Below are 21,430 nucleotides of genomic sequence, written 5' to 3' on the forward strand. Positions count from 1 at the left end.
TGTGGATAGTGCCTTATGGAACTGTTTCTTTATGCTTTGTGAAGCTTTTTGGTTAGTGAGATATTTCTTGTTACAGATTTAAAGAATATTTTTCAATTACAGTACTGCAGAAAGAGGAGGATTTTAGTTTCTATAATAACTGTTCTCTACTGACAGCTAAACAATGAAAGGCCTCAAAAGGTTTGACATTTGATTAGATCTACATAAAGCGCAGCAGGCAAAAAATATGGTAATCAGAGGCCTGATCAAGTACATCGCTCAGGTATGTCTTTAACCTTAAGCACATGAGCAATCTAGTTAATTAAAAAAGAACAGATACACAAGTTTGTAATGAATCCATATTTGGATCAACAGTCCTATTAACTACAAACAGGAATCTTTCATTAAATAGAAGATACGCTACGTTGTAACAAAATAATCCACTGACCCACATTATAATGACCTCCTAACATACTATTTCGGTATTGTCATTTATCAGCATTATGAGTTTAACAGTATCTAAAAACATGATGTATATACAGATAATGCACTATCAGCTGCAGTAATTACTTTTCTAGCCTTAGAAAAGCAGCTTCTCACTTAAACTCACTGCAAAATAAATTGGTATTCCTGTTCTGAAACACTTTTAAGAAGAAACCTCAATTGTTTTACTCAAGTTTCTTATTAAACCTTGCTGAGGTTAAGGACAGTTAACATTTTGTCCCTGTTTGAGCAAAGCGCTGAAGAGTACCTGAGAGAATTAGTACCTCAGCACTAATTCTCCATCCTGAAAGTGAGAGCCACGCCCTGCTTTCCAACCAGCCTTCAGTCTGTGAGAGCCTTTCATTCAGTTCTGTGGGAAGGTGCTTTTGGAATGGATTTTGGTGTGTGCCACTGTTTCAAAGTCCATGCTGGTTCCACTTTACCTGTGTACCTACAGACACCAACACTCACCTCCAGCAGGTTAGTGATGCGGGATGTCCCACTAGGTAGACTGAGCCCTCTATGAAGAAGTAAAGGATGTGGAGTTTGAGGACCAGCTTCCCAAAATAAAGTGCTGTCTTACCAGGGATCTGTGCATCTATAATGTTTGAAAGATTTAATTTGGAAGCTGTACTCTTAAAGAACAGTTCTAAAACTGTTTACAGAAAGCTAGTATGCTTTTGCTTAACAACATCAACAACAAAAACAAACAACAACAACAACAAAAACCAATCAGAATAAAACAGCTCCAGTATCTAGCAGGGAAGTTGCTACCGTAAACGGGTTGCATTTCAGACAGAAGTGACTGACACTACTTTGAAAGCTTGCTGAAAAATGAAAGTCGTGTAAATGAGTGAGAACAAGGAAACCAGTACAGCAAAGAGAAGAGAGTCAGACTCCGTAGTTGCAGTATTTCTGGAGCGCAACTGGGTTTGGTTTTTTTTTTTTTTTCTTCTTCTTGATTTAACAAGATGAAAATCTGCTGAATAATTCATGAAGAATGGAAGGGCTGAATCTTCCTGGAATGATATACAGAGTACATACTGTGTCACAGGAGGAACTGCAAAGCTTTGTATCAGTTGCTGCTGTTTCTGCTACTGATTGCAAGGTGCTGCTGCTTTTGGCATTTTCACAGCTACAGAATCCTCAGCCGTGCTCTGGTCTGCTTACAGCCATCTGCACCCTATGGACCCACCTTCACTAGCTCCAGCCTCTGGGATTTCCTGCCACCTATCTGCCTTGGACACCACTCTTCTCTGGGTCGTTACTGCTAGCTGCATTTTCTGGACTTGCAGCTCACATGACTGAAATCTGCCTTGAGTTCCCCGCCCGCACATCCTCTCTCGTGTTCAGCGGGGGGCTGCCGCAGCAGAATCTGACCTGGATGAGGATGGGATTTACAGGGAGAAGTCAGAACTGAGCTGCACTCAGCGCAATGCCCAACGCCTCTTCCTGGAGTGCGAGCTCGCCCCTGCTGCTGCTCTGGGAGGACTCCTCAGGGACCCGCATCTTCCTCTCGCTGCTCTATGCGGTCCTGGCTATCTCAGGGACTTTGTCCAACGTGGTGGTCATCTATTTGGTTTTCTCCTTCAAGAAGCTGCAGACCACCAGCAACGCCTTCATTGTCAATGGCTGCGCGGCCGACCTGAGCGTGTGTGCCCTGTGGATGCCCCAGGAGGCAGTGCTGGGGCTGCTGCCCCCGAACTCCTCCTCGCTCCGCTCGGCCGAGTACCGCCTGCTGCGCGAGGGGCTGCTGGGCCTCGGCCTCACCGTGTCCATGGCCTCACACCTGCTGGTGGCCTTCAACAGGTACGTGCTCATCACCAAGCTGCCCAGCGTCTACCAGGCCCTGTACCAGCGGAGGCACACGGGCTGCATGATCGGGCTCTCCTGGGCGCTGGCGCTGCTCCTGCTCCCGCTGCTGCCGGGGCTCTGGACAACGGGCCCTGCCCCACAGCCGCCCCCGCGGCAGACGGACGGCGGCTCCCGCTACCCCGCGCTGTTCCTCGCGCTGGCCGTGCTGGGCCAGACGGCGCTGCTGCTCCATTGCTACCTGGGCATCGTGCGGCGGGTGCGGGGCAGCGCCAAGCGGGTCAGCGTCCTCAACTTCCACCTGCTGCACCAGCTGCCCTTCCCCGCCGCGCCGCCGCCGCCGCGCCGCGCTCAGCGTCGCCTCAGCAGCGTCTCCGTCCTACTGCTCTGCTGCGTCTTCCTACTGGGCACGCAGCCCCTGGTCTGGGTCAGCCTCCTCGGCTTCTTCCTGCGGCCCGCGCCGCCGGCGCTCCAGGCCGCCAGCTGGCTGCTGCTCTGCTCGCTCTCAGCCCTGAACCCGCTGCTCTACACCTGGCGCAGCGAGGAATTCCGCCGGGCGGCGCGCTCCGTTCTGCCCCGCGCCGAAGGATCCTCCGCCGCCCCGCGACACGCCGCCGCCGCCGGTCACGGCGCCGCCGCCCCGCCCTGCCCGCAGCTGCCGCGGCGCCGGAGCACGGCGGGCAGCGCCGCGCCGCGCTGAGTGGTCCGCGGGGCCCGGCCGAGGGCTCCTCGCCCCGCCGCCAGGGGGCGCCCGCGGGCACGTGCTGCGCTGGGCAGGAGCTTGCGGCCGCCGCGTGCCCTCAAGGCGTTTCCCGCCGCTCGGTGTCGTGCTTGCAGATCTTCTTAGGCTCCGTGCCCCGCTGCCGCAGTCAGGAGCCTCTCCCGGCAGCTCCTCGCCTTTGCGAGTCTCTCGTCGCTCCTCCCTGGTTTTGCGTGCCTCTTCCCTATCCCTCTGCTGCTCCGACGTCGGGTGGCCGGGGCTTCGACGGCTTCCCTGAGGGAAGGGCTGCAGGCTGAGGCCGCCTGTCCCCCCCCCGTGCCCCTGCGTCAGCGCGGCCCGCAGGACGCCAGCTGGACTGCATCCAGCAGCAGCGTGGTCAGAAATCTGCGATGACGGGTAACTATAGCAGTGTGAGGTACTGCATTTAAGCTTTAACGGTTCCAGTGTGAGGTAGACACCTAGGCTCTGAGACGTGCTGCAAGGCTTTGGTTTGGTAGTTTTTTTTTTTGTTTGTTTGTTTTGTTTTTTTTTTAATTATAAAATCTGTGCACTTCTGTCAACATTTGAAACAGTTGTTGGAGAGAGCGCTGAGCACAGGGCTCTGTGAGAACTTCTGGGTGTCCCATCCCATTCTCCACATCCCTGAGTCCCCTAGGAACCATTTCCTGTACCCTAAGCCATCTCTGTGCTCCACGCAGGACCCTCCTTGTCCCATCTAAACTTTCAGGTGATGCTATCTGTGGAAAATGTTAAAAACAGACACCTTTTTAGTCATCTGTGTTTTTTGTTGTTGTTTGTTTGTTTGTTTTTGAGGTTTTTTTTAAAGTTCCTTACGTGAGGCCTATTTTGATAAAGACCTCTGTCTGTGGTAATGAGCTTGGCAAAACGTATGGCAGTGTGAAGGTGAGTGCTGCTCCCTGACCTTGTTATCTGTTTGCTACCAGCTTGTGTTTCTATTATATGCATTGCTGTTGCAGTGGGATTTCGCAGCTTCTGCTAAATATAAACGGGCAGGGCATCCCACCAGGGTGGTGAGGGGCACGGGGCTGTGCTGAATGCTGTCCTCCGCCTTCCTGTCTCTGTGCTGATGTTCTTGTGGTGTAGATCTTTGCCTTTTGCATGAAAGGCTTGAAGAGGGCAGTTCTGTTCTGAATTCATGGGCTCTGCTCTTTAAATCAGTCACAGTGCTGTCTGGGGAAGGTGAATGGATGTGAGAACACAGCAAAGTTCTGTGCAAAAAGTTTGTTACATTGGGTGGCAAGTATTATTATGAGTTTGGCAGCTCTTTTGAGAATGTTTGAATGCTAAGACTATAAAGAAGAAACAAATGCTGTGGGTATAGCATAGAAGTCAGTATGGCCACGTTCTACAGTGCTCCACACTAAAGTTATCTTACTTGACGTGGCTTAATTTTCAACAGAAGTTGCTTTTGAAGGAAGGAAAAGATTTCATTTTTTTCTCCAACCCTTAGGTGTGTTAGTATTCTGTGATATGTTGATGTAGTTTTAATTTTTCAAAAAAATTTTAAATCCCCATGCCAATGTTTTATTTTTCTAAAGTAAAAAATGTTGCCATTATCACAGAAAAGATTCTTGAGGTTGGGGTTTGACTAAGACAGGATGTAAAGTCTTAAGGAAAATTTAGGAAACATTCCTTGTCTTCCTGAAAATGTATCCACGTCTTGAAAGCAGCTTTAGCCACTTACAAGCACTTGTAGAAAAGTAACTGAAGTTTCCTAGAATCTGAGGCTTCGAGAGTTTCTTTCCCCAACTTGGAGGCAGCATGCCACCTGTGTGACAGCATCGTAAAGATCACAAGGGCTGGCAAGGAAACATGACCATAAAAGATGTACAAGAGATGCACTCTTATTACCAGAGTGCATCTGTCTTGGAGAGTACTATATCCTTGTTGTAATCTCACATCCTAATCACAGGGACTGTGCTTTTGCTAGCTTTGTGCAGCAAATGGATAAGGAGAATTTGCCAACCACACCTATACCAATTCTGGAAATTATTTGGTATCACTGCCAAAATAAAGCTAAGCCAAGTGCTGCCTGGAGCTAAGACCTGGTTCTGCTACAAGGAGTTCTTAGGCTGGAACCTATGACAGGAGAAGAATCACCACTTCCCAGCACAGCTGAAGGAACTGAAGACAGTTGGCAAAGCTCAGTACTGGGACTATCAGCAAAGAACAAACATTAAAATAATGAATTAGCCAACACCCTCTCTGTTTTTGACTATGTGGTCTGGGATAAAGCAATAACCTGTTTTGGAATTCAGTGGCCAAATGTTACAACAAAGTTCTGGGTTTCTTCCTGTATCAAATAGCATGCAAGTTTAATCTGAAATGCCTGTGTTTTATATGGACAGTGTTTTAAATGCAAGTATGTATTAAAAAATGCTATCATGTACAAAACTTCGTTCAGCTATCCTTTTGCTATGCATTACTTCCAGAGAACAGCTGGAAATCCCTTAGGAAGTTTGATGTAATTACATCTGACTGTGAATCTTTGACTGTTTTATTATACTCAGGTGACCTAAATAGTATTACACAGAAAAGAGTTTTAATTTAAAGTAATCAAAAGAGTAATTATCTCAAATTAAGATCTCAGTTTCTCTGAGGAAATTACTACTCAGAAAAGTCCTGTATGCCTTCTACATGTGTACATACAGCCATATTCTTTGAATTTCAGCACTATAAATGTGGTAATAATGGAAGCTCGGCTTATCTCAACTTCTCTTGGCTCTGTGTTACTGCTCCTTGAATGAGACAATTGATCTGACTCTCTGTTTTTGGTATTTCTGCTTTACTTTTTTTTTTTTTTTTTTTTTTTTCAGCTAATTCAAGGGTGTCCATTGCTAGTTTAATGGTAACTTTTCTTCAGTGTGAATTTTTCTCATATTCATACAGCTAATGTACAGGTGCCAGGCGTACATTGCCAACTGTTCTTTAAATTTGCAGGTACAAGGCATATTCGTACTTCTAAAAATTTTCCTTAAAAATTGTTCAGCCAACCGATCTTTCAAAAAATGTAAGGGAAGATGGTGGGAAATCCTATTGGCAAGTCAAGTGAAGGTCTTCTTTCCTCTGACATTATGCCAAGCAAGGTGAATGTGGCCTATGACTGCTCAGCTTCACAAATATCAGGCAAGTGAATGCAATTTTGTCCAAACATCGAATTTATGGTACAGTAGTGCAGATCTGTTGCATTCTTTGTGTGCAGTTGGTGCCTATTCCTTTGCTATTTTCTCAGGGCTTCTGGAAACAAGAGCAGCTAATAGTCAGTAACACCTGGATGGGTTGCGACCAGTTGCATTGGTCTGATTTGAAGCAGTCATTTAGTTTTGTGGCCTTTGTAAATTTGCCCGTAATATAGTCATGTGTTTTGTGATTTGCCTTTTCAGGAACACAGTCTCTCTCTGGAATCAGCTCTTTGGGGGTAAAATTGTGATGCCTTCGGAACAATACCCTAAGACAGAAATACAGCCATTTGTGAAAAATCTTGCAGAGGCTGCTTGTGAAGGTATTATACTTATGATAATTGTAAAAAGCCATTGAGCTCTGTTCAGTAATGTGGGCCTCCACCTGAGCTGGGCACTTGCTGCTGTAACCAAAGGTGCCATAAAAATGCACAAGCAGCAAAGTGAGGCTGGAACAAGTGGGTGAGAGGAGATAAAGGCAGCAGGGCAGGGTCAGTGACAGTGTGATCCCAAGAAACAGTACAGAAGTAAGTTGAAAGCTGAAAAAGACCAGGGTTTATGGTGAAATAAACCCTCTCAGATTGTTTGGCTCCTTCTTTGGGTGTGGAAACAGGATTCTACATTTTCTTAATAGGTGAGATGCACAACTGTATTCTCAACTTTTTCTTTTTGTAAAGTACCCCACACACCAGCAAATTTTCATTGATCTCTGGAATCTAAAAAGACTAACAGTGTGAATTACACCAGCATTCTTATGGGCCAGCCTTCTTAGGCTTAGCGGTGTTGCTGGACAGCTAGGCAGGAGTAAGATTTTAGCTAGCCTGCAGATCCAGTCAGCCATTAGCACACTGTAAACCTTTTTTTCTGACTACCAGATTGATGCTATTTAAAAAAAAAAAAAAAAAAAAAAACCCACATACATATTATTTTCAAATGAAGACATCTAAGTGTAGCATTTCGTAAAAGAAAAAGTGACAACATATACTTTAGCTTTCTATTTCATCTTAAGTCACATAACTAGATTATTGCAGTATTCTTTAAACTCAGAAGTCCCTTTTCCAAATAGCAGCAAAAATAGCTTTTCTCGTGACTTCTAAGAAAGCTACCTTTTTTTGCTCTTTTATGTCAATCCTTCCCATGCACTGTCATCATTTTACCAGGGTAATAGTCCCCTTTCTTTCTTTCTTTCTTTTTCTGCTTTCTTCAGGTTTTTTTTTTTTTTTTTTTTTTTTTCTTTTTCTGTAGGTTCCTTCGGTAAGGGAAAAGTTCTCAGTCCTGCTGGGCTCCTTGAGCAATGTAAGCTTAGAGAGACAATTAAGCTACACCTAAAGAACTGAGGGACCAGTCCCACAGGCTTTAGTTTCTACCTAAGTCTAAGCAGTTGAAGATTTTTTTCATTCTGTTCCATAGTGGACAAACACTGTTTATTCTACAGGTATTCATGTTTGATTAAAGCTGTAAAAAATTGAGTTTACATAGAAAAAAAGTTAGAAATAGTTTGAAGGCTGGAGAAAAACACTTTGTAGTTGGTGTTCGTTATGGCTGACTTTTCTAAAGAGACCTTGTTTCAGAATACACGCTTCTGTGCAAGTATTCAAACCAATCTATTACCACACAAGGTAATCTAATGGGCTCTTTAGGCCCGGAAAACATGAAATTAAAGGTAAGTGACTCTGTTTTGTGAGTGTAGACCACCTTGTCTGATTACTTGCTATGAGACCAGTATGGGAAGGCTTCCAGTGCAGTCTTTGCCCGGTGCCTGCTCCAGCCAGATGTTCAGGTTATTCCTGAAACTGAAGAACTGGAAACAGAATTCTGCTGAAACAAACCTACTTGTGGCTGCTTTCTGGCCCAAAGCTTTGGGTTTTTGAAGTAACACAGCAGTCGCTCTTGGAGGGTTCACTGGTATTTAGAACATGTAGGACATCCAACCTGTAACTTCATGCCAAGCTTACTATATGTACTATATGTATGTGTCTCTTGGTTCAGAGACCAAGATAAAAGGAACAAAGACTAGATGCTATTATTCAGAAGCTCAACATAAGACTAAAGATGCCTTGTGTTTGGGAGCAGTCTTAACCAAGTGATGCAGCTGCTGGAGAGGAGTGCTGTCAGAGCCACTCTATAGGAGGCTGTCCCATTTGCCATTTTGGGTGTCAGTTTTCTGAACTGGCACCCTAGTACTGTTTGCTTGTGATGCTGTGGTTAGAAAAAGTATTAGTAGTTGTGAATAATTACAGTGCAAAATGGGCTTTGCAGTAAAGTGAGGGTGGAATTCGATGTTTGCAACAGGACCTGACCTCTCTGTTCCATTCCCTTTCTTCCTGAGGGCTGAGAGAGAGCTGAGAGAGAAAAATGGAGGTTAGTCCTGGGGGGAGGTATGGGCAGGACAACCATTATCCTTGGGATACCTTACTTTTTATTTATAGCTTCATGAAACTGACATCTCAGATGGAAAATTCTTAATAGCTGCCTTCAGGCTGTCTGGAGTCTTCACTTGTCCTGTGACATTCTCAGCAGAGAATTAAAAATGCATATATGCATCAGGGAGGAGCTTTAGCCATTCTGACTGTTCTGAAGCTAATGATATGATGGAGGCACAATGCCAGCCTGAAATACCAATGCTCAACAAAATGAGCATTAGCAACAGAAGAAAACTATTTTTAGATAAAAGAGTTTTTAGAGGGAAATCTGGTGAAGCTGGCAGTCGTCAGTTTTGAACAGCGTTACACAGACTTCCTTCCTGTTTTCTCTACTGAGGCGTCACAGTGAGATGTCCTCTTTCTTGTCTTTTGCCGTCAGTCTGCCTCACCTCAGGCACCGCCGTGCTGGAGCAGCCACCTTCTTCTCACCCTCAAGCTTCTGACACTGACTTTTTGATCAGTTCATACGTGCTGTTTTCCTGATTCTTTATAAACTTAAAACTTTTCATTCTGAAACCTAGTGAAGTGGCTATAACAGTCTTGTAGCTGTGGAGACAGGTGCAGCAAGGTTTAAGTGGGGGTAATATTCAGAAGTATTGTGAAGATATTTCATGTTTACCTTTGAGCATTACTTCTTTGTCTTCTGTTGCATGTCATCCGTTCCATTTCATCTATATATGCTGGAATAGCTCTACCACGAGAGTCGTCTTTTCCATAAATGTTTCTCATTCAATTAACCCTTCTTTATAAAGGTAGTGATAAAATCTTGCAGGATTTGAAATGTGCAGCCATGTTAGCTCCTCTAGTGAGCACAGTTATGCCTCTTTCATTTGAACAAACATCTTTCTTTTCTTTAGGTCAGTTTTTCTAGTTTGTGGCATTATTAAGGCTGATGAAATCAGGGAGTTTGTAGACTGCAACCTGGGGAAACAAAAAGCACAGTTTCACTGCTGCTCTTGTTTGCCCTCAAGGCAAAGGCACTTTTCATAGCTCTTATTGTGATAATCAGCTTTTTTGTACGGTATTAAATTAAGATAGTAGAACTACCTATAATGTTAATGAAAAGAGATAAACAGCAACACAAAAATTATTCATGAGTACGATGAGTAAATATAAGCTCTCTGGATTCTGCAGTAGACATCTCTTGGCTCTTTGCTGTTATTGTAACTGTTAAGTACATACTAATGGGGTTAGGCAATTCACACTCAGTATAAGAAATGATGGATCTGAGCTGAATTAAAGGCATGAATTAATTTTCTTCTATCTCATGCATCATTAAATGTCTAATGATTATCTATATTATACTTGATAGCAACCGTGGTCATTACGGTAATGTTAAGATTATAATTACAGTCCCTTCTGTGACGTAGTCATACTATGCTTAAAAATGCTTGGCCTTGGCCCAAATACAAATGCATTTTGAGGTTTTTCAGGGAGAAATAATCTATTTCCAAATTGCTAACATTCAAGGTAAATTACATACAGATATGTCTGTATTAAAAAAAAAAAAATAGCCATTTGAACTACATTTTTGCTTCATTTGAGATAAACAAAACTTGAAAAACTTATTGCCCCTTGCTAAATAGCTCCTTGTCTGCATTTTGGAATTTAAGAATATAAAAGACTGCAGTTGTTACTCTGAGATCAACGAAATCACTTAAAAACTTGTTTGGCAGCATGTGTCAGATAAGCCCATACCTTCTGTGATCTGATCTGATGCGGAATGCCCCAAACATTCGGCCTGGTCATCTAAGGCGTCTCTTGTGGCAGGGGCTGGCAAACCCTGGCACCCTGAACTGACTGGGAAAGCAGAGGCTGGGGTCTGAGCCCTGCACTATGGGAATGTGGGCAGCAGGGGTGGGCAGCGGAAGCCTTGCTGGGGTGTAAGAGGCCGGCTGTCACAGAGCAAGCTGGTCGCCACAGAAAGAACTCGGGGAATAAATTTGATGTCATTGTCTGATATCTTCTTCAGATTTTCTTGCTGTCATCAATCTATTTTATTTTAGATTTGTGAGACAACTGTTAATTCTAAAGAAAAAATATCTTCTTTCATATTTATACAAATATATAAAAGAATTATTGTCCCAAGTATGAAATGGTTTCAAAGAAGTGTGTGGAGGAGTCTTTGTGAATGCCACTCTGAGTGCAAAAGCAAAATGAAGAAGTCTATAAAAAAAGCAGCAGTTCAAAATAAAAATCCACTGTATGTGAAACTAAGGGTCTTGTAAGCAGTTCTAACATCAAACACTATAAATATTATGCTAACCTACTGAGTAAAATAGCTGATTATGTGTTTATCCTATTTGTAACTTGAAAATAATTATGATCACCACAATCAAGATAGAATGGCATGTACAGTTTTTAGTATTTTAATAAGATATCCATAGAAATACTGCAGTATTTTTTTTGCTTCCTGTTCTCATCCCTTGTATAGTACTATATTGAAATCCTACTTTCCATTTATTTTAAAACAAAGAATGTTGATATGTTGTTTCAGTGCACTTTTGGCAATATTTTTACATCAGTGTTCGATTTCAAGCATGAATGTATACAGCTGTTTATATGCCAGCCATTCCTAGGGTGACATAGATCCCTATTGTGCAAGTACTTTTTTCACAAACTATTGCCAAGAGTTTCATTTATAACTTTTGGTGGTACGAGATTGTCTGTAGGTGTTCAGGAAGGGTGTCTGGTGCTGGTGGATGCTGTCAGCAGTGAGGACTGCTTGCTATGTATTTTGGGAACCAGACAGCTGTTTGCCTGCGGCCCAGTATGTTCCCATGGCCAGCCAGAACAAAAGAGAGAAGCTACCTGTTTGTTCTCCCACATACAAGCCAGTTGCAAAATGCCACAGCTGCTGCATCCCTTTAAAATGTGCTAATTTATGCCTTTTTTACATGCTGAGTAGCACACTTATTCTGATATCTTCAGAGGCACTTATACTATATGAAAGAGTACATAGGGCAGTGGAATTTCAATTAATTTGCTCATTATATAGGGCCTTAGGCCTAGGTTGTTACTAATTGTTTAATAAGCTCGGTTGATTTCATGGGAATTTTTAAGTGCCCATTCTCTGAAGTGAGAACTGGAAGACTTGGCTATGTCACTGCTTGCCATTGGTGGACGTCAGAGCAATTCATGCGATGATGCTAGTGTTGACGAGTAGAGCTGTGCTTATGAGCAGGAAATATCCGCCCTAGCAGCAAAGAACTCATCAGTGAATTAGGAAGAAAGATCAAGAACTCTAGGATGGCTCTCATGTATTCCCAGCTCATCGGAAGCTCTCAAGGGCACAAGCCAGACCCAGAGGAGCCTTATTTTCCATTCTACTTTCTTATGAGCTTGTGCCTTTGCTCAGGGGACTGGGATTATTGCTGTGTGCTTGCATATGGTTATAGAATCATTGTTAGGTCCTGCACATCTTGCAAAGACAAAAGAAACCCAGACAGCACTGAGTGGGTCTCAGATTCCTGGTGAATACAGAGAAATCCATTACCCCAAAAGGGTTCCTATTTCACACAGCTTGTAACAAGGAGTTATGGTAGATTATTTCATGCCTGCTTTTCAATTCTTGTTAAAGAGCCTTTGTTCCTAGTGGAAGAGGTACAAATTCCTCCCCCTCCCCATCTGAGCAGAAAGAGTTTATTTTTTCCTTTCTTGGCACACCAGGGGATCTCCAAATCTTTTCAAATATTGCTCCTTTGAGAACTGAGATTCTTCCTTAAGAGACAACTGCTTTCAGTGATGTGAAAGGATTTAGTTATGTTGTCCTTGATGTTCTGTGAAATTTGTATTAGTATTGGTATGGGGCCAGAACCATGGGCCAACTGTTGGTATGGGGCCAAGGCATGGGTAGTTTTCCTAAGCATTGGTGTGGATTTTGATTTTCAACTTTGGAGGAAAGGAGTAAGATCTATTTCAAAGCAAAACATACTTTGTCTCCCATTTAAGAATGGATTATCAGAGGAGTTTCTTGAGAAACTCAATGAGTAACTTTTCCCCCTTCTTCAGCCGTATTCCTACATAAATAATCAAGGCTATCTTGAAAGTCATAGTAACAATGGCTCCCTGGGACGTCCAATGATTGTGCTCAGCACAGATACTGAGGTCAGGAAAAGAGAAGCTAGATGGCGCTACGGTCCGGAGATCGTGTGCTGCTGTGGGGAGAGCAAGATGAACCGGTGCAGATTTTCTCATCTAAAAACCAGATGTCATCAAATACAGGGTCAGAATTCCTGACATGGAAGAACAGGATTTCCACTGAGGCAATTATTTAGCTTTTGGTTTTTAACATAGGCAACTAGTCGAATTGTTTAGGAAACAGACTTAAATTTAAGTATGTGGGCGTGAAAGGGAAGGCTGCAGATGTAAAATGGCTTTAAGATTACCTACACAGGTAAAACTGTGAGAAATACATTGTGCACCATTCTCATGACATTACTGATGCGTATTTATTTTGAGCAAATACTTCTGCTCAAAGATGCTACTTAGTACGAAAGTAGATAAACTATGCACTGCATCTGTGCAGATAAAGGAAAGAGACAGCTGATGTGGTCTGGGAAATTGGAGGGGAAAAAATTAAGTCCTGATCCACTTATAAAACTTTTCTTTGAATTTTTAAGAGTGGAGATCGAGAGACCTCCATTGATAAATATACATGTTGTAGAAGTAAATATCTGGCGTAGTTACTGCAAGGCAATCATTAATTTATCTTTAGATACATATCTTCACTTTCATGTGTTGGTTTTCTTAATCTCTGTTTTTAGAACAATTTTTAAAATTAAGCTGTAGTTGTTTTTAGTTAGCAAATGCACATCATTCCTCCATTTGTATTTTTATTAGTCAGACAAGAATATATTAATAATTTTTTAATAAAAATTGTAAGTCCAAGCAGAGCTTTTACTTTACCTCTGATTAGTATTTAAGAGTATGGTTGGACAGTAAGAATGCCAAAGTTATTACAAAAAGCAAAACACTTAAACAAAAAGATCCCTAAGCTCCGGAAATCTGAGGAGGTCTTATTTCATCTTGAGTTTAGAGAGAGTCTCAACAGTTGAAAATAAATAGCATCCAGGCAGCCAGATAACTTTGAGTTTGTAGTGAAGCCAGCCTCTAGGCTTTGTCAACAGTATTATTTTGATCTTCAGTGCAGGAGCCAGCGCTGAGACATTGCTGTGTTTGAACTGAGTTCTTCCGCTACAGAAAAAGGTTGTGGGTTTTGTTGTTGTTCTTGTTGTTTTGTTTTTGTTAGGGTTTTTTTTTTTTTTAAGGAGTTCAGTAGTTAATGTTTTAGAGGTAAGGTACTGTCAGACAAACATGCTCCCATAACAAAGTATGCAATAAATTACTGATGAAGTATTTTATCATGGCAGAAGGCAGCCATGGGATATTTTACTGTTCCTTCTGTGCTAGTAAAGGGTATGAAAAGCTACATAACAGATTTGGAAGCGCCAGAAATGCTTTGAAGTTAGTCAGTGGTAGGGAGGCCCTTGAGGAACTTCAAGGGAACCCATAAAAAGGACTAGCAAGATTAAATGAAAGGCTTATAGAATGACAGCATTTTAGACCTTACACAATTGCAAGATTTTGTACAAATAATACCAAGGATTAACAACTTGAAGAGCAATGGTGCTGAGGAATAAGACTGAAGAGAATAAAATGAGGTTGGAAGGAAAAAAAGAACAAATCACCCTCTTTTGAGTGAAACTGAGGTGATGGATGTAACTGAGATGAATGCTGGGAGGACACAGGAAGGTGTTTCAAGGTATGACACGGGAGATGCTTCAAGGGGGGCTTAACAGGAGACAATCATCTGTAAACAGAAGGTGTAGTGTAAGAAACAGGTTAGTTTGTAGAAAGTCTGCGGAGAAGAAGATCCATGATAATTGGCTGTGAGTTTGAAAGTTTGAAGAACCAGGCTGTTAGAGCAACTGTGTTCTTGAATAGCTTTCCCTTGGGCTAGCTGAGAGCAAAAATCAATTGCTTTGAGTGTGGCACTTTGCGTTAAAAAAAAAAAAAAAAAAAAAAAGTGAAACAAATTCCAGAAGAACCATTTGTGAGATCTTCCTCCCATTTCAAAATCCAGTGACTTTATCAGCGCCTACTCTATTGTGTATTTGATGATTCAGTTCGTTTTAACACCTGTGCTTAGTATTAGTGTACTAAGAGGTCATATTTGAAATTTTAGGAGGAAAACTGATGCCTTCTGAAATGGCTGACTGGAGGGATTTAGGAAGAAAATTCAAAATTGATTATAACAGATTACAAAATCTTTTCCTTCTGCCAACAATATGTGAAAAACACCAGTTCCTCTGAGTGCCTTTTTGAAACCTCACAGACTTCTTGTTTTGCCCAATGTTTGCATTGAATTGAACTGCCATCAATTGCACAGGCAGATGAGCATCCTCCAGTGAGTGGTATCATTCCTCCAATGTTCATTAACACATGGCAGATCGTGAGTCTTGTCCTTAATTAAATACTGCTACTTTGTAAAAGACCATTATTGATTCTTTGATTTCTTTTTAATCCTATGGGAATCACACATGAAGACTCTACTGTACTGTGCAGTGCCTTTTGAGAACTGACTTCAGGTTTCAGCCTTCAGAAGCGCTAAGGAATGCAGTACTGCTAGTACATATATAGCTGTAAGTTTTATGCTGTGCTGACTCAGCAACAAGAAGGGCGGTCTGCAGGGTACAGTCTGACCTAACAGTGCTTCTGTTCTTTTCCTTTTCTGTCATCCAAGTGCTTTCCTCCAAGAACTCAAGGAAACTCAGAGTTTCTTTCTTTTTTTTTTTTTTTTTCCTGGTGTATCAAATTGTTTTAAAGCAGTGCTGACATTGGCTGAACCTTCTGCAGATTCAGTCTCTAACGGATCAACTGAATGGAAGCCCAGAAGTTCTCTAATGCCTACTGTAAGTCAAGGGTCATGTTGTATATGGAGCAAAATGCACGTATGGTGGCAGGAAGCAGATTTTTCCCTATGTTTTAAATAAACAATAGAGGTCCAATGTCTAGTTATTGGTGGTAGTAAAGTCCCGTTGTTCTGATTTCTGTTTCCTGTAATGCTGTGTATGGTACATCTCCTTCATGTTTGTTGGTATTATTTATATTTAATAAAAGTGTCATGCAGCAAATTCTTAAAAATAACTGTCAACTTTGTATTTGTTTTCGAGAAAGTGCTGATGCTAAACGAAGTACTAATTTTGGATGCTACCCTAAAATGTACACTCAACAAGAAATCCTGCATGTTTTTTTTTTCTAATTTAGAGTTATAGGTGAACAGAATAAAGCAAGAGCTGATAAATTCAATGCATGTTAAATCTGTGAGAATGCTAAAAAAAGTTCTAAAAATTGCTATGCTTTTAAATTGTTTACTTTGCATTGAAAGCTTCTCATTTTAGTTCACTATCCTTGCACAAATTTATCTACAAGATGGCTTGTCAAAGCAGCATACTGTAAGGGGAAACAGCAACATATTTATAATATACAAAAAGTAGTAGGAAGGTTAAATTTTGAATGCTGCCTATTTGGAGGAAATCCAAACAGGGCCTGTGGAAAAAGTATGGCTTTGTGAGTCTTTTTGCATAAAGACCAAGAGAGTACATCAAAATGATAATGTTTCAAATGGGTGTTGATTGCTCTGACTTTATGAGCAATTATTAATTATTATGAAAATACTCTGATTATACTAGGAATGTATTATAAGTGTGTAACATTGTAACAGATGGGGTGTTGAACAGGCTCCTTAGGTGGAGTAGCATTCTTCTCCTTACTGATTCTGAGCACTGGTTATTGTAAATGCAACTGTATTGCAGTAGCAATCTTTAAAAATCATTTTTCTGCTTACAAACCTCTTTCTGTTAATTTTTTTGTTTAACATTCCTGGAAGATGCCAAATTGTGTTGTGTTGTATTTTTATTTATTTTCTTTCAATACTCTGTGATTATTTTATACATTTTTATTTCCTTTGAAAATTAGATGAGGTTCCCAATGGTATTCAGTATTTCCATGGATACTTTAACACAGTTGCAGTCATTCAGCTATGCCTTGTCTTCCAGACTACTTCTGGAGGGAGCCAGGCCACAGAGCAGAGTAAGAGCTGAAGTTGAAAAACTGTTTTTGTTTGCCTTGTTTGTGGATGTAGTCTTCAAGTCTACTACTGCAATTGTTGATAAAGAGACACCTTGTGGAAAATCACGTCTTTCTTTTCATCTTCCACTGAAACTTAATTTTGCTGTCTGTAGTAATAGCTTATATACAAGTGTCTCCAGTCTGTCTGCCCAAGCATCTCTTTTCTTAACAGCTCTGAAGTCAGCCACAGCCTCCTGAACCACCCAGAAGACACCTTCCTATGCTGTGCAGGGAAGAGCAGAGGTCCCACTTGTTACTCACATGTGCTTCACACTCTTTTTCTGTTTTCTCCTCGAGTCTAAGCTCTGAGCGGTTTCACGCTCTGAACTACAATATTTCTTTTATGAGTTGGAGCGTCTATCAACAGCTTTACTGCAACATAGGTGAGACCTAAGGAAAAAAGAAGAGAATGTTCTATCATCAGTAGAACAAGCTGGAGAATGAGCCTCACCTCCACGTCTGCTCTGCTGTCTGCAGCGTTTGTGTGAGGCAGGTGATAGTCTGGCCATTTTCTTTCAGTCTTACTGTAGTCTTGGTAAATAAAAGAATAATTCTAACACTAAGTATGGAAGGGATGAACATCTCAAAGAGATTAGGTTTTTTATTGGGAAAGAGTAGTTAAAAGCAGTAGATTTTTGGAATAACACAGGCCCCTGTTTATCTCCACAAAACATCAGAAATGCATTTTTCCGTATTTCTAAACGTTCCACTTCATCGGCGACTCGGATGTTAGTCTTATATAAATAAATTTATAATGTAATAATAGAGTGGAGAAGTGGAGATTTTCCTTTCCTCACTTTTTCAAGGGTGTTTCCAGTTTCAAACCTCATTAAATACTTCTCTGCTCTTAGTTCATATGTTCAAAACATATGTTCAGAACTATTAAGATGTGTTTGCTTTAGTAAAAGCTAGCTAAAATTTTTTACATAAAGCCTGTAAGGTACTGTGAGGCTGTGACTTCACTGTTTAATGCTCCAACATCTGAGAGCATTTTCTAGCATTTTTATAACTTCATGTAGACTTACTCGGTGATACCACCGACTTTTCTCACAAGCTCTTTAGGCATATATGAGCCTTTAGTATGTAATAAAATGAAGTTAATTCCTTCACTGATTTTTTTTTAATCCATTCTTCTTCTTTTCTTGTTCTCTCCTTCATCCCTTTTTTTTTTTTTTCTATAGATGTTTTCATACTCAACATCTTAGATTTTTTGTTTCCAGTTTTCTGTCTCAGTTGGTGGGGCATTTCCAACAAGATTACTGAAAGAAAGAATAGTAGGAAATCTTAATCAATTTAATTATACTATTTTTGTGCTAATGAACTAACTGGAATGACAGGAGGAACTCAGCAGGAGGAGAACAATAGCAAGTTTACGCAATACCGGTGAGTAATTTGAGACTAAATTTGGGAAGGATTTGGAAGTGAGGAGTTTGAGAATTTAGTATTGGAAGTTATAATAAATGTACAAAGGTTAAATACCCTCCAATACTATGCTACAAAATATAGTTATTTTACTATTTGTAGCTATTGGAGGGCTTCCAGACTACAGTCAGTAGCAGCTTAGACCATTAATGGCTTATGAAAATGTAGACAGCTGAGTGGTTTTGCTAACACTTCAACTATAAGTGCGGAAAAATTTACAAAGGAGAAAGAGAGATTTTCATCAAGCTTAGTAAGAGATCAGCTGCGATTCAAAATTTTGGAAGCTGACTTCTGGTAAGGCATACTGGAAAGGAAAGAAGGGTGTTGTTTCTGTGATCTTGAGAGGACTGGAAGAAGACACGAGATCAGTTACGATAACAGAAATTTTGAGAACCATTGGTGTAAAAATGATTATTACATTAAAAAACAAGTTCGGCAGAATTTAGAGAAAATTCCCATATGCAAAGGGAATGTACTGAAACACTAGTATAAAAAGTTGCAAATGGCTTTTCATAATCCCCTTGATTATGAAATCAAGGGGAAAGGTAGTCAAACTGAAATGCTGAAAATGAGATAAAGAATTAAATACCAGCAAGAAGAGGTTTTAAGTAACTGTTAACTTCCTGATGAATGAATGGAAATTTAAAGATGAGAGCCCAGGTACCTATAGATACTCTTCTGCAAGAAGCGTTCAAAAGTCTTATATACCTGATGTGAGTGTAAATGTTAACTGTTAAAAACGTTATGTCAAAAGAGAATAGCCAAGGTTTGGCATTACACGGACTTGTTAAGGATAGTATGACAGAGCAACAGATTGTCTTCTATCATTTTAGGTTATTGCTGTTTCCTTTGTCAAAAGTGCATTTGCTGGGAACCAGAGGCTACTAAGGCATACAATAAGTCAAGAAGGAAGTGGTAATGAAGAAGGAAATACTTCTAAGTTCCTTTGGGCTTGAGAACAATTTGTATATATGGAGAAGTATATGCATGTGAGAAGTAGATCTTTCAAGTATTTTTCAAACAGGGCTTCCCCAATTTTAAACTCACCAAAACAATCACGGCATTTGCCCTTGCAGTGTTGAAAAACTACTTTGCAGAGGGACACCCCTCTTCCAAGGGTGTATTTCACTTCATAGCTATCTTTTTGTAAGGTTGCTGGTTTGTTTTAAATAAAAACAGGTTAAAATTTGCAGACGTGTGTTTTCAAGAACATCTTAAATTAGTATGAACTACTGTTTGTTTTTGGTTGTAGGATATTAGAAATTATATTGTAAAAGCAGCATAAATACTATGGAATCCACTAGGGACTTTGATATTACCAGTCTGTTTTATGTAGAATTTTATGAAATACTGAGTATGTCTTTTAAAATCTAATATAAGCAAGCTCCAGAAGTTGTGTTTTCAACTGTACTTGTAAAATGCCAATTTATACAGGCATTCATTTGCATACAGAAAGATAATGACTCAAAGCTAGAAAATAGATCTAAAACTTTCGTAAAATATAAAGTGTGATGTTGAGAACTTTCAGATTTTATTCAGAAGATGATCCTATAATGATTATTAAGGAAAATGGTAGTACTAAAAACATGCAATTCAGTAGATTTATTAAGATGCTTTCAAGGTGGTGTTAATTTGTAGTTTCCCAAAGCCAGAAAGCTTCCATAGGGAAAAATACAGTCATTCCCATCAACCTGCTCTAGTTCTTGTACTCTAAAGACAGTAAATAGGGATAGATTAGGATTTATATGTTTGGATCAAATTTAATTAACCTATTTATCTTTAGATTGTCACTAGTAGGTGTGAATGTGTGTTCTGGGAAGAATATAGGGATGCTGTCCAGATGTTCAGGGATGGAGTCAGGAAAGCCAACGTGCGGATGGAATTGAACTTGGTGAGAGATGTGAAAAAAAACAAGGGATTCTTTAGATACATAGGACAGAAGAGACAGGCAAAGGATAGTGTACCCCCTCTGATAAATGAAAGGGAGAGCCGGCCTCCATGGACGTGGAGAATGCTGAGGTACTTAATGAGTTCTTGGACTCAGTTTTCATGGACATTCCAGCTTCTCACACCTTTCATGTCCCTGAGCATCTAAGTGAGAGTCAGGGGAGCAAAATCCCTCCCAGTTTAAGAGTGGAGCAAGTCCAAGACCACTTTATGAGGCTGAATGTGTACAAGTCTATAGGGCCAGATGACACGTGTCCCTGTGTTCTGAAGAAACTGGCTGATGTGGTTGCCAAGCCACTCTCCATCATATTTGAAAAATCATGGCAGTCAGACAAAGTCCCCTGTGGCTAGAAAAACAGAAACATCACTCCCATATTAAAGAAAGGGATAAAGTAAGATCCAGGGAACTACATGCTAGTGAGCCTCACGTCTGTGCCTTGGAAGATCATGGAGTAGATCCTCCTGAAAGAGTTATTAAAGCACATGCAAGATGTGGAGATGATCTGGGACAGCCAGAGCAGGTCATGTCTGACCAATCTGGTCACCTTCTATGATGGAGTGATGGCATCTGTGGAAAAAGGAAGGGCAACTGATGTCATCTCCTGGACTTGTGTCAAGCCTTTGACATGGTCTTGCACCACATCCTTATCTCTGAATTGGAGATATATGGTTTTGAAAGCTGGACTGTTAGGTGGATAATGAGTTGGCTGGATTTTTGTAGCCAGAGGGTTGTCAGTGGCTCTGCATCCAAGTAGAGGCTGGTCATGAGTGGTGTCCTCTAGGAGATCAGTCTCAGGACTGGTGCTCTTCAGCATCATTATCAATAACATAGGCAGTGGAATTGAGTGTACCCCCAGCAAGTTTGCTGTTGACACTACGCTAAGTGGTGCAGTTGACCCAATAGGAAGGATGGGCACCATCCATGGGGATCTGAACACACGTGAAAAGTGAGCACAAGAGAATCTAATGAGGTTTAACAAGGCAATCCCAGATATGTATACAGACTATGAGAAGAACTCATTTAGAGCAGCCCTATGGAGAAGGACTTGAGAGTCCTGATGGGGAAAAAAAGCTGGATATGAGCCAGCAGTGTGCTCTTGCAGCCCAGAAGGCCAGCAGTACCCTAGGCTGCATCAAAAGAGGGGTAGCCAGCAGGGAGGGGGAGGTGATTGCTCCCTCTACTCTGCATGTGTAAGGACCCATTTGGAGTTCACGCCTGGGGCTCCTGGTACAGGAAGGATGCAGAGCTGTTGGAGCAGATCTAGAGGAGGGCCACAGAGATGACCAAAGGGCTTGAGCACCTCTCCTGT

The 21,430-nt window shown here is 41.2% G+C and overlaps 1 protein-coding gene across 4 annotated transcripts; it reads left to right on the forward strand.

Moving 5' to 3' along the window:
- Positions 1-1,416: 1,416 nt before the first annotated feature.
- Positions 1,417-21,141, forward strand: GPR88 (G protein-coupled receptor 88). 4 transcript variants are annotated; one of them, XM_046944585.1, is made up of 3 exons: positions 1,513-6,518; positions 7,441-15,311; positions 15,447-21,141. In XM_046944585.1, exon 1 carries the CDS (start codon positions 1,898-1,900, stop codon positions 2,972-2,974), a length of 1,077 nt encoding a protein of 358 aa, XP_046800541.1. In that variant the 5' UTR covers positions 1,513-1,897; the 3' UTR covers positions 2,975-6,518; positions 7,441-15,311; positions 15,447-21,141. The 4 variants fall into 4 exon arrangements, with proteins under 4 accessions (NP_001376564.1, XP_046800541.1, XP_046800542.1 ...); XM_046944586.1 differs by having other exon boundaries at positions 1,513-3,391; positions 5,957-6,518; positions 7,441-21,141; XM_046944584.1 differs by having other exon boundaries at positions 7,441-21,141.
- The last annotated feature ends 289 nt before the right edge of the window (positions 21,142-21,430 follow it).

This window comes from Gallus gallus, chromosome 8 (genome assembly GCF_016699485.2).
Source record: "Gallus gallus isolate bGalGal1 chromosome 8, bGalGal1.mat.broiler.GRCg7b, whole genome shotgun sequence".
Classification (NCBI taxonomy): Eukaryota; Metazoa; Chordata; class Aves; order Galliformes; family Phasianidae; genus Gallus; species Gallus gallus.

What these genes read in the sequence shown, in the direction of transcription:
- GPR88 (NM_001389635.1), top strand. Translation starts at nt 1,898, where the DNA reads ATGCCCAACGCCTCTTCCTGGAGTGCGAGCTCGCCCCTGCTGCTGCTC.